We start from the raw sequence: 22,083 nt of genomic DNA, 5'->3' as shown, positions 1-22,083 counted from the left end.
GATGGGGCAGCCACAGCTTCTCTGGGCACCCTGGCCCAGGGGCTCACCCCCCTCACAGCAAAGGATTTCTTCCCAATATCTCATCCCAATCTCCCCTCTTCCAGTGGAAAACCCTTCCCCCTTGTCCCACAGCTCCCCCCACCAGGGGGGTCTCCCCGAGCGGAGCAGAGGAGCAGAATCCCCCCCTCGCCCCCCTGCCCACGCTGCTGGGGATGCAGCCCAGGCTGCGGGGGGGTTCTGGGCTGCCAGCGCACATTGCTGGGATGGGGGTCCAGCCAAGTGGATCCATCATCGTCGTCGTCATCATCTCCGCTTCCATCTCCTGTTTAAAGTAGATTTCAGGTCTGGCTGATAAAGACAACCGATGAGAGAGGGTAATTGGATTTCTACAAGACATTTGACTTAGTACGGTACAATGGGTTGATTAAAACCTCTCGTTACGTGAAATTAAGCGAGTGCAGGTGAGAAGCTGGCTCCTGACTAATGGGAGATGCTGTTTATGTGGAGCCAGCCCCCAGTGGAGCAGAGCAGCGGGGACCGGCTGCAGCCACCGGCATCGTATTTTCTGAGCGGTGGCATTTCCAGATGACAGCGGTGGCCCGTGCAGCGAAGCAGGAGGAGGTCAGGTGGGTGCACCTGGGACTGGGGCTGTCAGTGACCACCATGGGCCAGGGGATGGCCAGGAAAGGAGAGCCCCTGAGGGTCGCCCCGCACACCGAGCTCTCCGGACAGATGTGAGCTCTAACGAGCCTTCATTAACCCATAATTGCAATCAAACAATTGCAGGTGGCTGGGCGTTGCTGAGTTCTCCCCAGCCGGGAAGGCTGTCCCCTGTGCCCCTGCTGGCAGGATTTGGGGAGTTTGGGGACACTCAGCAGCTGGACCGCGGTGTCGGGATCCTGCCCTGTCCTGGGACTTGCCCGGGGAGCTCCCCGGGGGGATGCAGCCCAAGAGCAAAGCGGGTGACAGTGGGGCCTTGAGGACGCGCTTTCAGGGTCCTTCCCTCCCCGTGTCTCCCGTGCTGTGCCGGTGGGAGGAACGGGGACACACATCCCCGCCCGGCATGGCTGCGGCTCGGGGCAGAGCAGCTCTGCCCAGGGGTCCGAGCTGCTGTCACTAAATCCGGGGCTGAACACAGGCTCAGGGACCAGTTCCCCTCCCAGAGTCCCATCCTCGATCCCACTGGAGATGTCCGGAATGTTTTTCCTCCTTTGGGAGCTGGAGATAACATTGGTCCAGGGAGGGGATGACAAGCAGCCTCCCTGTCTGGGAGCACAGGTGATGCTCGTCAGCGCTAACGAGCTGGAGCAGGAAGAAATGGTCCCTTGGCCCCCCCGCACTGGGAGGTGTGTACTGGTGTTGGGTCCCTGGGCTGGCGGCAAGGAAACAGGAATGTGCCGGGATTTGGAATCTCAGGGCGTGTGGCTGGGAAGGGACGCGGGAGAATAAATGGGACCCTGCAGGGACAAAGAGGTGGGAGGACGGAGGGGACCAGCTCTCTGCAAGCCGAGCTCACAGTGCCACCGTCACTGCACAGGAACAGGGACACAGAGGGAGCGGGACAGGGACTGCAGTTATTACTGAGAATTCCTTACCGCCCCTGTCGGGAGGAGACGAGGTCCTTAAGGTGCTCCGACACCCACTTACTGGTTTTCTCCCTCCTCACCCCAGCTGAGAGCCACCTCCCTGCTGGTCCTGGGGGACACGGTGGGTGCTCTCTGGCCATAGAGGGTGGTGGCACCAGCGGGGTCCTGTGCAAAGCGCCGGGATGCTCCGGGACGGGGCAGGGACAGAGGGGCAGGAGGGTGAAATGCAGCTCCCCCCGAATGGCAGAGCCGGGGGGGACCTTGCAGGGGGATGGCAGGGCCACGGGGGACCTTGAGCCACTGGGCATTTCCAGCAGGAGACGAGGGGGGACTGGAAAGCTCTAACGGGAGAAGTGGCCACGGGAGAGGAGGGAGGAGAGGACAAGCCCCGCGTCCAGCCCTGCTGACGGCTGGCTGCGTGGATGGGTTGGCTGGGGAACTGGTGCACCGCAGCGTTGTCCTGGGGGGTCCCTGGCACCGCTGGGGGCAGGGGGACACCCCCTTTAAGCAGCAGCAGGGCAGCCTTTGCCTGCGCGGTTCCTACAGAAGCCGGGGACGTGCCTGCCAACCTCATCCTGCATCCCAGGGGATACGGTTCAGCTCACCAAGGTGCTTGCCCAGGAGGCTGGCAACCCCCGGGGCTCCTCGGGGAGCTCGTGCCCCATGCCCACCCCTGTGCGGGTCCCTTCTGGCACCCAGTGTGTCAGTGACGTGCCCAGCCTGTGCGTGCGGGGCGTTCCGGGGGGCTCAGCCAGGGTTTGCACACAAGAGCCAGGAGGCAGCGACCGGCCCCTGCCTGCAGCATTGGGCCCCGGCACTGGCCGGCATTGCCGCCCCGGGGCTCGGTGCCTCCCAGCCACGCCGCCTCCACCCCAAGTACTTGCAAAATGCATCACTCCGCGTTGTATTAAAACGTCAGCACTTGACACGGGGTATTTATGGGCTCTGTGTTGAAATACAGCCCGGGTGCTCCCCCCGGCACGCAAAGGACACGGTGACAGCACCGTGGCCGGGCACCGGTGGTGGCTGGCGGCCAAGCAGGAATGACAAGGACAGGTCCTTCCTTGGGGACCCCAGTTTCCACCCAGGCTGAGTGCTGGTGATAGCGGGAGACCCTGCGGCGACGGATGGGTCCTCACATCCCACCGTGGCACCGAAGCTGGGCGCTGCCGCAGGTTGGGGTCGGTGCGGTTACCCCAGAGCAATGCCCCCGACGTGGAAAGGAGCTTTCCCCTCCTCTCCGTAGCTCCTTCCCGAGGACATTTTGCATCTTTCTGGGCTTTCTCTCCACAGCAGGTGACCCTGTTCCTCACCAAGCACTGGGGATGGCTGGAAAAAAACCCACCCTTTCTTTTCTCCTCCAGAAAGCACACATGGAAGTTAAAAGCCCAGATGAGTCAGCCAACCAAGAAAACCTACTTTGTCTAAGCGGTTCCACCTACAGCTTAACTTTCTTTTTGATTAAAAGGATGATTATTAAAATATTCTGGCTAAAAGAGGCAATCTCGGGGCTTGAAGATGCAATCTCAGGGCTTGAAGATGCAATCTCGGGGCTTGAAGACTCTCTCTCTGGAGCCGGAGCACAGGTCGTGCGCCTTCGCCTCCCCAGGCAGAGCCCGGTGGGACACAGCCGCAAGCCGGGACCGCGGCACAGCGCGGAGCGGGCCCCAAACCGCTGTAAATCAGGGTGACGGAGCAGTTTTGCCAGGTTTTTTGGCAAAGGAAACGATTTCCTGCCCTTCGCGCACGAGCTCTTGCCCTGGCCCTCATGAATCACGACGCAAAACATTGAAGTGGAAAAAGGGGAGAAAACAAACAAAGAAATAAATTATCCCAAAACGAGCTGGAGCAAGAAAATGAGAAGCGGCGGAGGCAGGCGGGGAGCGAGCCGGGAGGAGGATCCCTCCCGGACCAGCCCCACCCGGGGTGGGAGATTTTGGAAGGGCAGTGCAGTGTCGGGGTGAAACCCCGGGGACGTGGTGGCAGAGGGGCCAAAGGCTGCAGCGCCGCCGGGTTTGCACGTAGGAGCCAAACCCGGCATTAAAGGGACACCGTTAATGTCGCAAAACGTTCCCTGGGCGGGTAGAAGGCGCCAGCAGGGCGGCACAGCCCCCATCCCTGCCGGCACGGCCCCGACGCCCAGGCAGGAGCCAGCATCCCCCGCAGAGCCCCGATGCATTCGATGCACCCGCTTCCCAGGGAGGGGACACCAGGACGGGCAGACCCTGCTGCCTGTCCCCTGCGGTGGCCGTGCCTGGACAGGGCACCCCGGTGGCGGTATCCGTGCCATCCGGCATCACATGCCGGTCCATCCCTGCTCCCAAGGCAGCGGTGGCCAGGGAGCGGGGGTGGGCTCCCTCCCACGCTTGGGGGGCTTCGGCACCCAGCGCAACGGGGTCTGGCTGCCCAGTGGGACACGGGGCCACTGTCACCACAGCCGCTGCCACCAGCCCATTCCTTGGAAAGCTGCAATCGCCTGGATTCTCTACGTGACCACTCGGGAAGAGGAGAATCGTTTTCTGCCACCCACAAGTGGCACGCCGCAGCGCCAGGCTGGCAGCCCCCGAGCCGGCGGAGGCGAGCGCTGAGCCCAGCAGCGGCTGCGGCACCGTGCCCCGACGCTGCGGTGAGGGGCAAGCCGCAGGGCTGCCACCCAATGCTGCGACCGGTGTGCTGGGGACTGGCACCGGACAGTGTCACCAGCCAGGTAAGCACCCGGAGCATCTCCAAATCGCCTCCCAAGTGGGGCAGAGCCATCGTCCCTGCACGGACCAGCAGACGGACGGTCGGTGGCTCGGGTGCCGTGGCACACCGAGGCACAGCAGAAGCCACCCCAGGATCCCAGCCCCACGCTTGTCCCCTCTGCTCCGGCTGGGGGGTTTTGGGGTCACCTGAGAATGGGAGGTCCGTACCCAGAGTGCCAAGGGTGGCCACCATGGCGGTGTCCCCAGGGGGAGGACATCCCGGCACCGCAGCCAGACCCTAGGCAAGTCGCTGCTGCCAGGACGTGGTGACGATGGGTGACCTCGGGTGGTCGAGGCCACCGGGGCAGATGGACCTCGCCTTGTGGTGCCGGTGTCCCCGGTCCCCTCGCAGGACGTGGATGCTGCAGGCGGTGCAGCCTCGTGGTAGGATGCGGGTGTCTGTCGGGGGGGTGGCCCTGGGGAGTGGGTGGCCTTGGGGAGGGGGCACAGGACAGGTGCTGCTGGGTGGCCCGTGCTCACAGCCGCCCCATGGGCCAGCAGGGACCCGCTGTGGCACTGCCCACCCCAAAATGGGCCAAAAGCTCCCCTGCAGCAGCAGCTGAGCAGGGGTGCGGTGGGGAGGGAACCCCATTTCCTTCCCTTTTCCCCCAAAACCACTGCTCAGGAGGTGTCAGGAGCTGCTGGGGCCAGTGGCCAGGCCACGTGTGTTGCCAGGAGCCTCCAGCAGCCCGTGGTTCTGCCTCGGCATGGGGGGAGAGACACTGGGGGTGGCTGGTGACCCTGCACCCCCCGAGCGAAGGCTGGCGGTGCTGCGGGGACCGGGATGGGGGACCTCCAGGGGGCCAGAGCTGCTGACGGGGAAGGGAAGAGGAAGCTGGGAAGGGGAACCCCCCCCACTCCCCCAGTGCCCTGGGGGATCCCCCTCCCCTGACACCCGCTGTGGGACCACGCAGGGAGACCCCCACCCCCCGTGGGGCCACGCTGGTTGATCCCCCTCCCTTGACCTCCACCATGGGGCCGTGCTGGGGGGTCCCCCTCCCCTGAACCCCCGTGGGGCTGTGCTGGGGACCCCCAGCTCCCCCATGGGGCTGTGCTGGCGGGATCCCCACCAATGACCACCCTGTGGGGCCGTGTTGGGGGTCCTCTGACCACCCCCCCCGCCGTAGGACCGTGCTGGGGGATCCCCTCCCCTGACCCCCCCGGTGGGGCCGTGCTGGGGGCTCCCCCTCCCCTGACCCCCCGTAGGGCCGTGCTGGGGGACCCCCACCCTCCCCGTGGGGCCACGCCGGGGGGTCCCTGAACACCCGTGGGAATGTGCTGGTGGATCCCCCTCCCCTGACCCCCCCGTGGAGCTGTGACCGGGGAATCCCCGTTGCCCCCCCCCCCCGCGGTGCCGCCGGTGCTCGGCACTGCACGCACGCGGGGCGGGCGGTGACGTCAAGGGGGCGTGTCCCCGCCCGGCCCCGCCCCCGGCGCGGCGGGAGGCCACGTGGGGAGCCCGGGCGGCCCTTTGCCGACGTGTCCCTGGCGCCGCGTGCCCCGGAAGTCCCGCCCCTCCCTCCGCGGGGCGGGGCCCTCCCGTGACGTCACCGCGGCCGGCGGCCTCTCCGGCCGGAGCGGCGGCGCCGCGCGTCGCCATTGGCCGAGGAGCGGCGGGGCGGGGCGGAGCCGGCGGCGGGGCCGGCCTCCCGTTGGCCGTTGGCCGGGCGGCGGGGCGGGGCCTCCGCGTCGCACCGCCCCTCGCCCCGCCCCGCCCCGCTGCTCCCTTCCGCGCTCCCGCCGGGCCCCGTCCGCTCCGTCCGCGCTCGCCCCGTCCGCTGCCCCCCCCGCCCCGCCATGGCCTCCGCGGCCGCCCCCGGGCAGGGCGGCTCCGCGCCGCCCCTCGCCGTCCAGCGCGGCATCGTCAAGATGGTAAGGGCTCCCCGCGGGGCCTCCCTCCGTTCCGCCCCGCCCGCCTCCTCGTGCGCCCGCCGGCCCGGCCCCGGGCCGCAGCACCCCCGATCCCCGTGACCGGGATCCCCCACCTCCTGCAGTTCCCGTTGGTAACCGGGACCACCCTCCGGTACCCGCCTTCCGTCCCGGTAACCGGGACCCCGCGTCCCATAGCCCCCTTCGGTACCCGGGACCTCCTTCCGGTACCCACCTTCCGTCCCGGTAACTAGGACCCCAACCTCCTCCCCCCGTTTCTGCCGCTAACCGGGGTCCCCACATCCTGCAGCCCCCACCGGTTCCCTCCTTCGCTACCCGCCTCCCATCCCGGTAGCCGGGACCCCATCTCCCTCAGCCCCCACAGTTACCCGGGACCCCCTTCCGGTACCCCCCTTCCGTCCCGGTAACGGGGACTCCAACCTCTCGCAGCCCCCTCCGGTGACCGGGCCCCCCCTTCACTCCCTGCCTCCCGTCCCGGTAACTGGGACCCCCATTCCCCCCGCCATGCTGTCCCCTCCGGTGCCCCCTCCCCACCTGTAGCCTCACACTCCGTCCCCGGACCCCGCACTCCCGGTCCTGCTGTCCCTTCCCTGCCCATCCGGGGACCCCTCGCTGCACCCCAGGAATTCCCCCCCCCGCCAGGAAGGGGGTGCTGGAGGGGGCTGTACTCCGAGCCCCTCACCCTGTCCTGGGGCCGGGGGCCCGGCTGGCCCGGGGGCCATATGGCCCCGCCACCGCGGCTGCTGGGAAGGGGCAGGAACAGCTTTGGGGTCCCCCCAAGTGCTGGGGTGGCCCCGACGGGGCTGGTGGTCCCACTCTGCTGCTGGCCCTGAATCCCCCCCCAGCCCCGAGGAAGCTCGGGGTTCCCTGGTGCCATGAGCGAGGGACACCCGGTAGGGACACCATGGACTGGGACATCCCTCAGGGTGCTCCTCCTCTTCCCATCCTGGCAGTGTCCCCACGGGAAGGAGGGGTGGGGTGGGGTCCCTCAGCCCCTCTGTGTTGCGTCCCCACGTGTGCCAGCAGCGGGGACCGCGAGGGCGAAGGTCAGGGGCCGGCAGCCGCCGCTGGGATCGAGTCCTGGCACCGTGTCCTGGTCCGTGTGTTCCCTCCCGGTCCCTCCCCGTTACCGGCTGTGTCCCACCGCTGGTGGGAGCTGGGCTGGTGGCACCCGACCACGCTCCCCACGTATCTGCATTGAGCCGGGCTCGTGTCCCAGCTCCCGTCTTCGGGCCCGTTGGCCACTAAAGGTGCCTTGAAGTGCCCAGCGCCTGCGTTGTCACCCCGTTCCCCAAACACAGGGTTTTCTTGTGCCCAAATACAGTTTTTTTTTGAAGTTACAGGTGCCCCCCCCCCCCCCCCCGGCCCCGTCCAGGCATCAGCTGTGGCTGCAAATCCCACCGCTGCCTTCCGAATGAGACCTTCGCTCGGGGTGTCACGTCACCCCTCTGCAGCGGTGGGGACAGGGCTGGTGACACTGGAGGTTTGGGGACGCTGGGGGCTTGGGGACGCTGCCTTCCCCCTGCCTTAGCTCGTCGGTGGCGCGGGGACCCCCTCCTGCCACCTCGTGCCCAACAAGTGACTTTTGGGATGCTCAGGAGAAACTCCGTCTGAGGGGATGCGGCCCCCCAGCGTGATTTCTGGGCAGGACGGTGGGTGTCTGCTGGCTGAGGGGTGGCAGTGCCCGGCGGGCACTGGCTCCTGGGGACACCGTGCTGCCCCGTGCCCAGGGTGGGTTCTGAGGGGTTGCTGGCCGGGCACCCCAGCTGCTGCCCCGGGTGTGCCCCGTGGTCCCTCTTTCCAGGGCAGCCAGCCCCAAATCCCTGCCCGAAGGGGAACCCCGGAGCGGTGGGGGGGTCCCTGGATCTCCCCGGAACCTGCTCGGCTTCATGGTGGTGCTGCCGGGGTCAGCCCGAGCGGTGCTGGCCACGTGCTCCGCTGCGGTTCCCATCACAGCTTTTCAAATTTGAAGGTTTTGGGGAGTTTTTGCACCTTTTTTGCACGGTTTGCCCCGAAGTCGCAGCGGGACGGCAGAGTTTGGGAGCAGGGTGGGATGAAGAACGGGAACAGGGGGGCGATGTGGGTCGGGGCCGTGCAGCTGCTGACAGCCCCCCCCGGGCTGGAAGAGGCACCGGGAGCCCGGCTGGGGGTGGGTTGTGACGGCAGCCGGCTCCTTCCTTTTGGGGGGGCTGGGGGAGCACGCCCCGGGGAGGGATGGCTGGGCTCGGGACAGCCGGGCACGCTGGGGTCTGGCTCTGCTCTGGGGTGTCGGTGACTGCGCGCGGCACAGCGTGGCACAGCCATGGCCGGTGGCACAGTGGCCCCCGGCTTGGAGCTGTGCCGGGGCCCCGCGTTGGTGCGTCTCCAGGTAAACAGAGGTTGGTTTCCTTGCCCAGTTGGTTGGGACCCTGCCTTCCCTTCCCATTCCCACGGCGATTTTTAACCCTTCGTGCCCCGCAGTGTCCGCCCTGGATGCTGGCTGTGCTGGCAGGACCCCAGTGCCATCCCCTCCCGTGCTGGGGGGACGCCTCTGCTGCAGGAGCTGGGTCCGTCCGCCCCGTGTCCCGGTGCTGTGCCCTGGCCTTGGCGTGTCCATCACGCTCTCGGCTCATCCTGCCCTAAATACTGCTTTTCCAGGTGGATTTAAGCAGGGTTTAAGCCCGGCTTCCCCTGGCTGGAGCATGGGGCAGGGCTGTCAGGGTGGCTCGGCTAATGTTTCCCAACGAGGACGGGGCACGGCTTGGCTGGCAGATGGGAGCCGGGACTGCTTTGGCGGGGGGTGAAGCCTGGCTGGGACCCTCTCCCGGTCCCATCGCTGCCCGAGCCTGGCCAGAAGCCGCTGCCCATAAAGGTGCGTGTGGCTTCTTGACCTGGGAGTGATGGGCAAGCGGTGCGGCCACTCCGTGGGCAGGGACAGGGGCACGGGGGGGCTGGCTGCGTGCCCACCCTGCAGCACCGCGTGCAGCCACGGAGCACGGAGCGGCTCTGCTAACGAACCTGTCCCCTTCCCGGGACCCAGGGTTTGTACTGGTAATTGGATAAAACAGTTACAGCATCCGACTTGTTTCCCCACGCCCTATAAATTAAAGATTAAGGTTAATTACAGTGATGAAACCTCTAAGTCCTTAAGTATTGAGCGCTGAGCCTTTGCCGGGGGATCGCTCTGTGTGTGGCTCAGGCTTAATTTGAAGCTCGATCCCGGTAGTTCGCATGGTTTGCCGGTCGCCGCCATGCAGGAGGTGACGGGGAGCAGCAGGCGTGATGCTGCAGTGCGACCAGACCCTTGGGATCGGTGCGGTGGGGCTTGTTTCGGTGCGAGCCGGCGTCCCTGGCTCTGGGCCGGGCTGGCTCCTGTGGCAGGGTGCGAGTCCTGTGGCTTTGGGATGTGCTGCGAGCATCCGTGGGGATTTCGGGTGGGCGGCAAGCCAGGGCACGTGCTGAAATCCAAGCCAGAGGTTTTCTGCGAGCGCTCCGGCAGCATCGATCCCGCGTGCAGGGAGCCAGCACTGATTAAAACGGGAACAGGGTGATCCCCGGCACGCTCGCTCGCTCTGCCTGGCCCGCAGCCCGGCTTGGCGGCTGGAGCTGGCCCTGTCGATGCCGGCAGGTGGGTGGCTCGAGGTCTCCTACGGGGACAGAGCCGTTGAGAAACCCGGGGGTTTTTGCAGGGTGGGATGACACTGGTTGCTGTCATTGAGCTGGGTGCAAGGAGCAAAAAGTCCAGGTTGGGTCTCTGTGGTTTTTTTGAGGATTCTCCCAGCATTTTCCCCATATGGGTTTATTTGTCTGACTTCGACACAGTCACTTGGCTGAAGTTACAGGCCATGGGCGCAGGGTGCAGCCAGCCCATTGCTGCTGCCTGCGAGCCCTTTGCTCCCAGTGGGTCAGATCCCCTGGGAACGGTTTTAGCATCACAGCAGGTAAAAGCGTCCGGGATCCTGATCTGCCACGTCCCTCGCGTTGTTACCCGTTGTGCTGGGATCACCCTGTGTTCAGTTGTGCCGCACCCCGAAGGAGGGGATGGGATGTTTGACAGGCACCGCTGCGACGGTGCGGGCTGTGGGGCTTGGCTCCATCCCGCAGCTCCGGGCAGGAAACCTGGGGCAGCTCCTGACTCTGCCATGAGAAATTCTACCCTGTGGTGCCGAGTTTCCCATGCTCTGCCTGGGGCAGGATCTGTCCCTGAAAGCCTGTCTGTCCCCGCAGCATCACCTGCCTGCGCGCTCAGCTCCATCACCTCTCCCTCCTCACCCTCCCGGCTGCTCTCCTTTGCCGGGGCGACGGGGACCCCCTGTAACTCCTCTTCTTCCCTGCAGGTGCTGTCGGGATGTGCCATCATCGTCCGCGGGCAGCCCCGAGGCGGGCCGCCCCCCGAGCGCCAGATCAACCTCAGCAACATCCGTGCCGGGAACCTCGCCCGCCGCGCCGCCGCGGGCCAGCCGGATGCCAAGGACACCCCGGACGAGGTGAGTGCCTCCCGTGAGCGGTGCTGCGCAGCCCCCCTGCCTTGAGGGTCATGGGCTGAGCTGCACAGGGGGCTTCCAGGCTCCTCCCCCCGCCCCCCCATCTCCATTGCATGACCATTGCGAGAAGCTTTACCCATTCCCCTGCCTGCCCCACTGCTGCTGTCCCGTGGGGCACAAGCAGCTCCCCCCTCACCAGTGCTACCTCCTGCCTGGCTCGGGAGCACGCAGGACGTTGCGGCTGCAGGACACAGGATGAAACAATCCCTTCAGTCCTCCTTTAAGAGATCCTTTCCCTGCTCCATGCCTCCAGTGTGGATTCTGGGGTGGAATTCTCCTGCTTCACCCTGCTGTGGTCACACACGTGGCCAGGATGGGGCAGGCGTCATCTGCTAGTGAGGACCCGGCTGGGCAAGATCTGCGGGACCAGGGCAACCTGGTGGTGCCTCCAGGCTTGTCGTGGAGTAGTCTGGGTTAGAAGGGACCTTTAAAAGCCATCTAGTCCAACCCTCTGCCATGAGCATGGACATCTTCAACCAGCCCAGGTTGCTCCAAGCCCCGTCCAACCTGGCCTTGAACCCCTCCAGGGATGGGGCAGCCACAGCTTCTCTGGGCAACCTGGCCCAGGGGCTCACCCCCCTCACAGCAAAGGATTTCTTCCCAAGATCTCATCCCAATCTCCCCTCTTCCAGTGGAAAACCCTTCCCCCTCGTCCCGTGGCTCCCCTCCCTGAGCCAGAGTCCCTCCCCAGCTTTCCTGGAGCCCCTTTAGGGACTGGAAGGGGCTGGAAGGTCTCCCCGGCGCCTTCTCTTCTCCAGGCTGAACCCCCCCAGCTCTCTCAGCCTGTCCCCACAGCAGAGGGGCTCCAGCCCTCCCAGCATCTCCGGGGCCTCCTCTGGCCCCGCTCCAACAGCTCCGTGTCTCTCCTGTGCTGAGGCCCCAGCGCTGGAGGCAGCACTGCAGGGGGGTCTCCCCGAGCGGAGCAGAGGGGCAGAATCCCCCCCTCGCCCCCCTGCCCACGCTGCTGGGGATGCAGCCCAGGCTGCGGGGGTGGGGGGGGTTCTGCGCTGCCAGCGCACATCTGCAGGGCTTTGCCTGCCCCAAGGCTGGGGGAACAGGAGGCAACGGGGGTGTTTCTTTGGCAGATTGGGTGCAGGCAGGGTGTCGGTGCCGGCAGAGGTTGGGAACGACGGGGTTTGTGTCGGAGGGAGCCCAGCCCCGGCCACCCATCCTCCCAGCCCCGGGGGTGGTGCAGAGCGCTGGCAGCTAATTGCTCTCCCTGGGGAGTTTGTCTTCTAAACACTGCTTCAGCCTTTAAATGTCACTCTTTTAAAAAATTATGCCTGTCAGGTTTGCTAATTGTTTATGAGCACGTCATGTTCTCTCCTCCGGACCGCGTTCCCCACCCACCCGCTGCGGTGGAGTGGGGCTGAGCTCGCCGGGGCTCCGGTGTGTTCCTGCCGCGGTGCAGGGAGGTGCTGGGGGGACGCGAGAACTCGCTCCTCCCAGCCAGGCACGGCCACCGTGGCCAGTCCCGCTCTTCTCCTTCACCACGGGCACCCATGCCGACTTGTGCAGGAGCTGGAGGAGCCCCCACCGCCTCCCTGGGAGCTGGGGCTGGTCCAGCCCCTGCATCGCCGCAGCTCCAGCCCTGCTCCCTCTGTCCCAGGAGCCTTCCCGGGTTCAGCTGGCTGGCTCCGTCTGTGCTCGGGGAGTACGATGCCGGCTGGAAAACCAACTTTGCTGGGGCCGGAGGGGGAGAGAGAGGGGTGTTCCTCCTGCAGAGTAACGGGGTCGGTTCCTCTGCGAGCTCGTGGGCTGCAAACAGCCTCCAGCACAGTCCTGGGCTAACGCAGCACAGCTGGAGGAGAGCGTGAGTCCCCCGGGGTGGGGAGGCTCTGGGCTCCCCCAGCTGCGTTTGACTCACCAGCTCTTCTTTTCCCTCCAGCCCTGGGGGTTCCCGGCTCGTGAGTTCCTGCGGAAGAAGCTGATCGGGAAGGAGGTCTGCTTTACCGTGGAGTACAAGACCCCGCAGGGCCGGGAGTACGGGATGGTGTACCTGGGGAAAGGTGAGTGCTGAGGGGTCTGTCGGGCGCCCGAAGGGCTGGTGGGGACCGCGCGGCGCTCGCAGCTGGAGCGTGCAACCGGAGCGTGCGGTGCTCGCAAGCCGGAGCGTGCAGTGCTCGTGGCCAGAGCGTGCAGCCGGAGCGTGCGGTACTTGCAGCTGGAGTGCGTGGTGCTCGCGAGCCACAGCTACTCTCTAAGAGGGTGGGTTGGGACGCGGTGTCGGTGGCAAAAGGATGCATGCCCTATTTTTTGGTGGAGCTCCAGCTTTTGGAGGGGAGCGATGCCCGGTCCGGCTCCCAGCTGGAGCATGGCCGCGCGCTCTAGAGCTGCAGGTGCTGGTTGATGCACCGCGGCACACGGATGCAAGCCACGGCACTAGGAGAATTCCCATAGCTTTTCCCTTGGCATCCTTTTTGTTGGTAAAAATCTTGTGCTCCTCTCTGGCTGATGGAAAGAGCCCAAAAGGCTTCCCTGTTGCCCCTGAGGATGCCGTGGAGCGCCGGGAGCGAAGCCGCTCAGCCCGAGTGCTGTGTGATTCCTGCAGGACTCGTGCTCCCCGGCTCGGAGCAGCCTGGGGCAGGGTGGTCTTCTCGGCGCTGCCACGAATGGGTTTTACCTCCGGTTAGGTCCCCGCTCGCGGTGAGCATGACGCCAGACTGCACTCTGCTGGGTGCCGCGTCCCCTCTGCCCACAGCCCTGGTTCCAGCCGTGCTGGTGGATGAGTTCTGGGGCTCTCGCTCCTCACGATTAGCTCTCAGCTGTCCGGTCTGGTGAGAGTAATGGTGAGAGAAAGTATCTTAGAGGTGACCGCATCCCGCTGCTGCTCTGCTGGGCTTAGCTCCTGGTTGGAGGTCCCGTGCCCGTGGGTTTCAAGCAGGGGGATGAGATCTGCTGGATGTGGGTGGGCTCCTGGGAGGTGGGTGCTCACCAGGACCCAGCTTGTCCCCCGGTGCTGCCCGGCAGAGGGATGCACCGGCTTGGCACGGGGCAGGAGGTGCGCCGAGCGAGCTGTGCCCCTCTGTGCTCACTGGAGGGTCGCTGCCGAGCCAGGACGGCCCCACGACTGGGATATTTGGGATACGACCGGCATGTAGGTTGGGCTCGGCCAGAGCCCCCTGGCAGCCCCCTCTCGGGTGGGGAGCTCAGCGGGGTGACTCCTTGCGGCTGGGGGAATGGGGGAAGGACCCGACACGTGCGAGGGGCTGGAACGGAGGTCAGGGGCTCCTGAGTTTTTGGTGTATGTCCCCTGGGGTAGCTCTGGGACAGACTGGGGGGTCGGATGCCCTCAGCCCCATCTCCCTGCAGACTCTGCTGCTTGCAGCTGGGCCATGCAGGGCTTGAGTGGAAAGGGTAAGCGGGTGCCGTGAGGCATCTTTGTCTCCCAAATACGTTCCCGGCATCGCTGTGGCACTGGGAGCCTTTCCTGCGGTGGAAGCGGGAGGTTGGCTCGAGCAGCAAACGGCCGGGACTTGCTCACCGCTGCAGGCGGGGTTCGTCCCGAGGCAGCGTGGCACGAATGGAGCTGAGCGGGGTTTGCGCCGAGTCCCGGGGAGAAAGGAGGTGGCCTGCGATTTGGGGAGAGGCTCCCTCTGGCTCTGCGGCAGGAGCTGCCGGTGCCTCTGGCTGGGCAGGATGAGGATCGCTGGCCACCAGCTCTGCTGCACGGCCACGAAGCCCAGAAAGCCCAACTGGCTCCTGATTTCCCACTGCGGCAGATCAGCGGATGAGTTCGTGGCCGTGCAGCTCCCCGGGGAGGCTGGAACTCTCCTCGGAGGTTTTCGGGCTTGGCTGGATGTGGCCAGGGCCAGCGTGGCTCAGGCTGGACTATAGCCCTGCTTGGACCCCCTTTCCACCGGCACCTCGTCGCTGCTGTGGGGGTGACCCAGGGCTGGCTTCCCATGGCCGCTGCATCCCGGTGTGCTCCAGCCAGCATCTCCCGTGTCCCTGTGGGGGTCCCCATCCAGCGTGGGAACGTGAGACCCCCACAGTCCCCAGGCTGCGAGAAAGGGGAGAAGAGCCCTACGTGCAGCCAGGATGACCCTGTCGCCCGAGACCGCCAATAACTGGGTATTGATGTTACTTCCATGCTCATTCCTGAGCTCCCAGTTTGCTGGGGGACCGGGAAGCCCTTTGGGATCGTGGAATCCCCTTCTTCAGGGATCGTGGTTTTGGAGAGCCGCTGCTCTCCGCTTTCCCACCCCGCGGGCCATCCTTCAGCAGGAATCATGGCAGGTCCCGACAGCGCAGTCAGCAACAAATAAACCTTGAAAGAGGTTTTGTTGTTTGGTGACACCGCGATCAGTGAATTGCTCCCTTTCAGTCATCTGCAGCCTTGTTGTCTGCCACGTTAAGGACTCTTATGCTGTGGCTCCCGCGTAGGTGTCGTCCTTATTGTTAAATCCCAGCCTGTCACACCGCGGAGGTGAGAAATGAAGCATAAAATGCTTCCTGATGAAGTTTGTCAAGGTTTAAATACTATTAATATGGAAACGCTGCGACAGCTTCCCTGGCAGGGATGCAGCAGCTGTCTGCGGCTCCGGGCTTTGCGGGGTTGGGGGCTTTGGGGGGCTGGGGGCTTGCCATCGCTCGCCGGTGGTGGCTGAGTGGGAGCGGAGGTGCTGAGGAATGGTGGGGGGTCCAGGCAGTGCCCTACACCCCCTCCCCAGCTGCTTGGGGCTGTGCAACCCCGCGCCCCCCATCCAACGTGGGCAGTGGGGGGTTTCTTCCCAAATCTTCCTGTTTATCCTCCGTCTCTGGCCCCGGATTCCCCCAGACTGTGGCGTTTGTCCCCCGCCTCCCCAGGGGCTCTGGCTCCCGGTAGCCCTGAACCCCCCGGTGTTTCTGCAGAGGAAGGATGCCTTGTGCAGCGGTGCCCGCTGCAGGTCGTGCTGGCAGCGCAGCCTTCGTTGGAAATCCAGAGAGCCCCTTTGGTGCTGGGAGGGCATTGCCTGCCTCCCCCGGGCGCCGAGGATGTCCCCTTCCCACGGAGGTGGTCCTGGGTGACAGCACGCCTCGCAGCCCCATAGTGCATTGGAGCAAGGTGCTGCCTTCCCACTCGCTTAGCCCTGGTCTGGGGGAAATTTTGTCCCCAGGAGAGCCCTGGGCTGCTCTGCTTGATGCACCGTGAAGGCCACGTGCTGCTGGGACACCGGGCTGGTGACAGGAACCTTTGGCTCCCGGATTGCTCCGGCATTTGTTGACTAAAATCATCTTGAGAGCATTTTCTGGGCCGTCCCCGGCACTGGCGGCTGGTCTCACTGACTCCTCTCCTCCTCTCTCCGCAGACACGAGCGGCGAGAACATTGCTGAGTCCCTGGTGGCCGAAGGGCTGGCCTCCCGCCGGGAAGGGATCCGAGCCAACAAGTACGTATGCGGCTGCATCCTGCGCTGCCCCGCTGAGCCCGTGCTGCGCGGCCGCGCTGACGCTCTGCGGTTATTTCCCCGGGCACAGGGCCCGTCGGGTTCCTCGGCTTTGGCTGGGCACCCATCCCTGCACCAGGGCTCTCCGCGGCGCCCGGGTTTCGCAGGCATCGGTGTCGTGGTACACAGGACCCCTTGGCTTTAGGGTTGGGGTGTCGAGGGGCTGGGGAGAGGGGGCCAGGCATCTCCTTACCCTGGATGCTGAAGCACCAGAGCTGTGGCCCCAGACTGCGCAGCAGAAAGTCTTCTGAAGCTCTTGGTGGCTGGAAAATAATGCCTGGCGTGGAGTCGAAGTGTTTTAATTCATGCTAGAGAGGTGATGTTGCGATGTTCCTGTCCCTTGTCCTGCGTCGGGGCGGCGTGGTGCCATTGGAGCCGATGCCGATGTTTCACTCTGTCCCTGTTGTGTCCCGGAGCGAGGGATGGTATCCCCGCACGCAGCCCCGGACCCCGACAATCCTGTTCCAGGGGTGCGAATTGTTCCTGTGGCGCGGCTATAAATACCGGTCGGATGCTATTTCCATCCCCGCGCCTGCTGGGCTGGAAGCTGGGCTGGAAGCTTGCCCGTGTCGCTTCCTAAAACTGTTCCCGGCACACTTGGATGCATTCCACCCAGCGTTTTTGGTAGCGCAGCCTGTAAACAGGTACGTTGAGTAAACAGAGCGGGCATTGCCGAGGGCGTGGACGGGTTATTTTGTGCCCAGGCTTGTCTGTGCTGGAGCATCGAGTGCCGGCGGGTCCTGCTTACTGCCTGCCTTGGGGACACTTGTGACAGTCCCTGTCCCAAGCCCTTGGGGAGCATGCTCCCTGCCTGGTGCTGGTGGGATCTGGGTGCTGCTGGCAGAGTTCAGTGGCTCTGTGTTGGCATGGTTGGGGACCGCCGCAGGGGGGTGATGCCTGGGCGAGGCACGAAAGCCGCTGTGCCTGCGCTGGAGGGGCTGCAGAAGCCACCAGCCTGCGGTGCTGCTGGGGCTGGGGTCGAGGAGTTGCTGGGAGAGCGGGTAGAGCCTGGCGATGACCGGCGGCGTTGGGAGGATGGATGGGGTTCGGCTGGAGTCGGCTCTTGCCACCCTGTCCTGGTTCTGCACCTCCTGCATGGAGGTGGAGCGAAGGAGGGAAGTCTCTGCTGCCAGTCCGCTGGGGTTCTTGCACTGACTTTGGAATCATCGAATCGTTGAGGTTGGAAAAGACCTTTAAGATCATCAAGTTCAACCGTTAACCCAGCACTGCCCAGTCACCACTGACCCACGTCCCTCAGCACCGTGTCTGCCCGGCTCTGAAATCCCTCCGGGGACGGCGACTCCACCACTGCCCTGGGCAGCCTGGTCCAAGGCTTGACAGCCCTTTCAGTGTAAACATTTTTCCTAATATCCATCCTAAACCTCCCCTGGTGCAACTTGAGGCCGTTTCCTCTTGTCCCATCGCCTGTTCCTTGGGAAAGGAGCCCGACCCTCCCTGGCTACCCCCTCCTTTCAGGGAGCTGCAGAGAGCGAGAAGGTCTCCCCTCAGCCTCCTCTTCTCCAGGCTGAACACCCCCAGCTCCCTCAGCCGCTCCTCACAAGACTCCTGCTCCAGACCCCTCACACCGATCCCCGGGATGATGATGCAGGAGCAGGACGTGCAGCCCCCCGGGCTGGGTGATGCCGCTGCCACGAGCTCCGTCACCGGTGTGAGGGGCTGGAGCAGCGCGATTCGCACAGGACTGAGCTTCCTGCAATTAAATATCTCCTGGAGCGCCTCGCTGCTCCGCGTTTGCTCTCCTAATTCAAAGGGTGCGTTAATTAACGGGTGTGTGAGGTGACTCTCAGCCACTCACTTCTCAGCTGCTGGAGTCGGGTGCTTCTCTGGTGAATTCAGGATTCATCAGGTTGCAGCTTTTCCCCGAGCTGAAGAATCATAGAATCACAGAAGGGTTTGGGTTGAAGGGACCTTAAAGGCCACCCAGTGCCACCCCCTGCCCTGGGCAGGGACACCTCCCACCAGCCCAGGTTGCTCCAAGCCCCGTCCAACCTGGCCTTGAACCCCTCCAGGGATGGGGCAGCCACAGCTTCTCTGGGCACCCTGGCCCAGGGGCTCACCCCCCTCACAGCAAAGGATTTCTTCCCAATATCTCATCCCAATCTCCCTCTTCCAGTGGAAAACCCTTCCCCCTCGTCCCGTGGCTCCCCTCCCTGTGCCAGAGTCCCTCCCCAGCTTTCCTGGAGCCCCTTTAGGGACTGGAAGGGGCTGGAAGGTCTCCCCGGCGCCTTCTCTTCTCCACGCTGAACCCCCCCAGCTCTCTCAGCCTGTGCTAAAACACGAATATTACCAAATTTGTGTATTGGGGTGGGCCAGCACCAGGCAGGGCTGGTGGCCGCTGCTGGGCAGGGGCTGCTGCTGTGCTCGGCCTTAGGCATCCTCCTGCTCGTGTGGGACCGGGGACGGTCTGTGGTTCGGTTTGGCACCCGGGTTTGCCATCCCTCCTCTCCCAAAATGTTCGCTGCTGCTCCGGGACTCGGGGCTGCTGCTGCGGGACCCACAGGTAGCCATCTCCTGGGGCTTCCTTGCCATTGTGGTGCACAAAGCAGCCCCTGAAAGACCGGTATGGATTATCCTCATCGGTTTTTGTGGGGGGTATCCGGACATCCAGGGTGCTGCCTCTGTGCCGCCCTGCTGGAAAAACCTACTGTGATTTACGGTGCGCTGCTGTCAGCAGCACGGAGCATCGCTCAGCAGCTCACCCAGGCGGGGCCTTTTCTAGACGCGAGTGCTCGCGTCGTTAAAGCATCCAGAAAAGTGCCTGGGAGATGGATGTTCCCGGTGATAAAACATGCAGGAACCGTCAGCGTCCTGCCCGCCCGGGGCCTGGCCTCACCCCGTCTCCTCCTGTCCTTGCAGCCCCGAGCAGAGCAGGCTGGCGGAGCTGGAGGAACAAGCCAAGAGCGCCAAGAAAGGGATGTGGAGTGAGGGGTCGGGCTCCCACACCATCCGCGACCTCAAGTACACCATCGAGAACCCCCGGCACTTCGTGGACTCCATGCACCAGAAGCCAGTCAATGGTAAGCTGGCACTGACTCTGTCCCAGGGTGCTGGGGTCACCCCATCCTCTGCCGCCTGCCTGTCTGTGGGCTCAGGGGACGTCCACGCTGCTGGGGTGCCGTTCCCAGCACCCTCTCGCTGCAGAGGATGGAGGAGGGCCGGCTCCGGCTCCGCAGCTCCCGCCGAGCCCCTCTGTAGCAAGACCAACCTCTCCTTTTGCTCCGCAGCCATCATAGAGCACGTCCGGGATGGCAGCGTGGTGAGAGCCCTCCTCCTCCCCGATTACTACCTGGTCACCGTCATGCTCTCGGGGATCAAGGTGAGACTCGGCCGCTGGCTCCAGCCCTGTCCGGCGGGCTCCGCACTCCTCTTTGCAGCGAGTTCCCTCTTGAATTCGCACCGTTGTTCCTTGTGCATCCTCCTTGGCACCTTTGGGCACCGGTGCAAGGGTGCAGGGCTTGCACCCATTCCTGCTGGCCACCGGGCTCGTTGGGCGAGGGATGGAGGCAGGGCTACAGCTGCCTTCTTGCCCGCCGTGTCCTGGATGCACCCTCCAGTAACAGGCTGGTTGCAGCCTGTGGTTGCGTGCACGCCGGCACGGGGTGTCACCACGGGGATGGGTTTGGGTTAGGTGGGTACCAGCTCCACGCTGCCAGGCCGGGCAGCAGCCCCAGCTCCGGGCTGTTGGATGCCCTGCGAGGGTCCCCTGGTCACTGGGCGAGTGGTTGTCCCTGCTGGGCTGGCATCGGGGTGGCTGCTGGTGTGTGGATCACCTGGGTCCCCGCCACCCAGCTCAGGAGGAGGGTCCACACCACACCAGCTTGGCCACCCAGCGTGGCAGGAGGCTGACGTGGAGGGTGGTTCCTGGACTGGGGGCTCCTGGGGCCCTGCCTGATGCCCCAGTTGTGCTGGGGAGCCCCTGCCTCGGCTCCCTCACGTGGTGCCCTTGCTTTTCCCTTGCCCGTCTGACCCGGGGTGGAGGCACCCTAGTCAGGATCACGCTGGGAGTTGATCTCTGTACCCCAGTTTGCTCCCAGCAGCGTGTGCTGGGACAGATGAAGGGCTGTGTCAGTGCAAAATGGCACGAAAGCGTCGGTACAGGCAGCCCCCAGCCCGTCTCCCAGAAGCTGCAGCCAGAGCACGGGGCTGCGTGCAGCTTGGGAATCACAGAATCACAGGATGGTTTGGGTTGAAGGGACCTTAAAGGCCACCCAGTGCCACCCCCTGCCCTGGGCAGGGACACCTCCCACCAGCCCAGGTTGCTCCAAGCCCCGTCCAACCTGGCCTTGAACCCCTCCAGGGATGGGGCAGCCACAGCTTCTCTGGGCACCCTGGCCCAGGGGCTCACCCCCCTCACAGCAAAGGATTTCTTCCCAATATCTCATCCCAATCTCCTCCTCCCAGTATTGAACAGTACTGGTCCCAATACAGACCCCTGAGGAGGGACAGGGGGTCACCCTTCCTCCCCAGGGAGGTTTCCCACCCCCTGGCCGAGGCTGGAGGTGCCAGCCCCTGCCCTGACCGTCCCCCCTCTGCCGCAGTGTCCCACGTTCAAGCGGGAGGCGGACGCCCCCGAAGTCCCCGAGCCTTTTGCGGCCGAAGCCAAGTTCTTCACGGAGTCGCGGCTGCTGCAGAGGGACGTGCAGATCGTCCTGGAGAGCTGCCACAACCAGAACATCCTGGGCACCATCCTGCACCCGGCAAGTGGGGCTGGGTGGGAGAAGGGTGGGAGAAGGTCCCGGCGGGCGGTTGGGCAGCTCCTCGTCCTCTGCTGGAGATGCTAAAGGTGGCTGCAGGGACCAGGTGCCTCTGGTGGGGGCTCAGGGCAACTGGAAGTTGCGTGCTCTTTACTGGTGGATGTGGGAGACCATGGTCCATGTGAGCAGCTCCCAAGAGGAGCAGAGCCACGTGGGAGTCGCGGGGGTGGCCTCTGAGAGCCCTGGGGGTGCTGTGGCCAGGCCTTGCTGGGCTCTTTGGGGACCGGTGACATCCGAGGGGCTGAGCAGGGCGGGTGAGGTCCCCCCTCGCAGCGGGGCAGGGGCTGGGGGAGGCAGCGAGGGCGCAGGGGTGGGTGTGGGTGCCATTGTCACCCGTGGCTGAGCCTGTGCCCCCTCCCCGTCCTCGCAGAACGGGAACATCACCGAGCTCTTGCTGAAGGAGGGCTTTGCCCGCTGCGTGGACTGGTCCATTGCCGTCTACACTCGTGGCGCTGACAAGCTGCGCGCGGCCGAGAGGTGAGTCCGGCGCTGGGGTGGGCACGCTCCCAGCTGCCCCCGTGGGGGGCCCGGGGTGACTCCAGCCCCCTCTCCCCATCCACCTGTGGGTACCCGCCGTGTTCTCCCGGCTGGGAGGTGGATGCGATCTCTCCTGCACCAGCCCCGCTGCCTCTGGCTTTTTCTGGGCAATTTAACGTATGGCACGTCTGTCCCTGCCCGGGCATCACGCCTGTCCCTGTCCCATCCCACCCCCCCACCCCCCCCCGGCAGGTTCGCCAAAGAGCGCAAACTGAGGATCTGGAGGGACTACGTGGCCCCCACGGCCAACCTGGATCAGAAGGACAAGCAGTTTGTAGCCAAGGTGGGTGGCTGGCGGAGCAGGGGACGGGGCAGGCGGGGTCTGGCTGGGGGGGTGGCAGGGTGCCCGGGTGCCCTTGCTGGCCGCTACGTGTGCTCGGATAAATCCCAGAGGGTTTTTCCTTGGCTACGTCCCCCTCACGGAGCAAGGTTCATGACCGCCCAGGTGCACGCCAGGATCTTGGGCAGGCCTGGGGTGGGAAGAGGTGAAAGAGGGGAGGGGAAGGGTCCGCGGTGGGTGGGGAAGGGCTGGTGGGTGTCACTCCGGCTGGCAGGGACGCTCTCACCCTGCCTGCCCGCTCCAGGGCGGTTCGGGCTCCGC

At 65.1% G+C, this 22,083-nt stretch overlaps 1 protein-coding gene across 1 annotated transcript in view; it reads left to right on the top strand.

Annotated features, from left to right (window-relative positions):
• Positions 1 to 6,045: 6,045 nt before the first annotated feature.
• Positions 6,046 to 22,083, top strand: part of SND1 (staphylococcal nuclease and tudor domain containing 1) — a 146,706-nt gene continuing 130,668 nt past the window's right edge. The window contains exons 1-9 of the mRNA XM_063323779.1: positions 6,046 to 6,202; positions 10,537 to 10,686; positions 12,632 to 12,752; positions 16,035 to 16,113; positions 19,048 to 19,208; positions 19,416 to 19,507; positions 20,730 to 20,888; positions 21,316 to 21,422; positions 21,675 to 21,765. Of these exons, the coding sequence (XP_063179849.1) occupies positions 6,128 to 6,202; positions 10,537 to 10,686; positions 12,632 to 12,752; positions 16,035 to 16,113; positions 19,048 to 19,208; positions 19,416 to 19,507; positions 20,730 to 20,888; positions 21,316 to 21,422; positions 21,675 to 21,765 (1,035 nt within the window). The 5' untranslated portion in view covers positions 6,046 to 6,127. The remainder of the gene's footprint in view (positions 6,203 to 10,536; positions 10,687 to 12,631; positions 12,753 to 16,034; positions 16,114 to 19,047; positions 19,209 to 19,415; positions 19,508 to 20,729; positions 20,889 to 21,315; positions 21,423 to 21,674; positions 21,766 to 22,083) is intronic.

This window comes from Chroicocephalus ridibundus, chromosome 1, assembly GCF_963924245.1.
Source record: "Chroicocephalus ridibundus chromosome 1, bChrRid1.1, whole genome shotgun sequence".
Classification (NCBI taxonomy): domain Eukaryota; kingdom Metazoa; phylum Chordata; class Aves; order Charadriiformes; family Laridae; genus Chroicocephalus; species Chroicocephalus ridibundus.
This window is presented reverse-complemented; position numbering and strand designations above follow the sequence as displayed.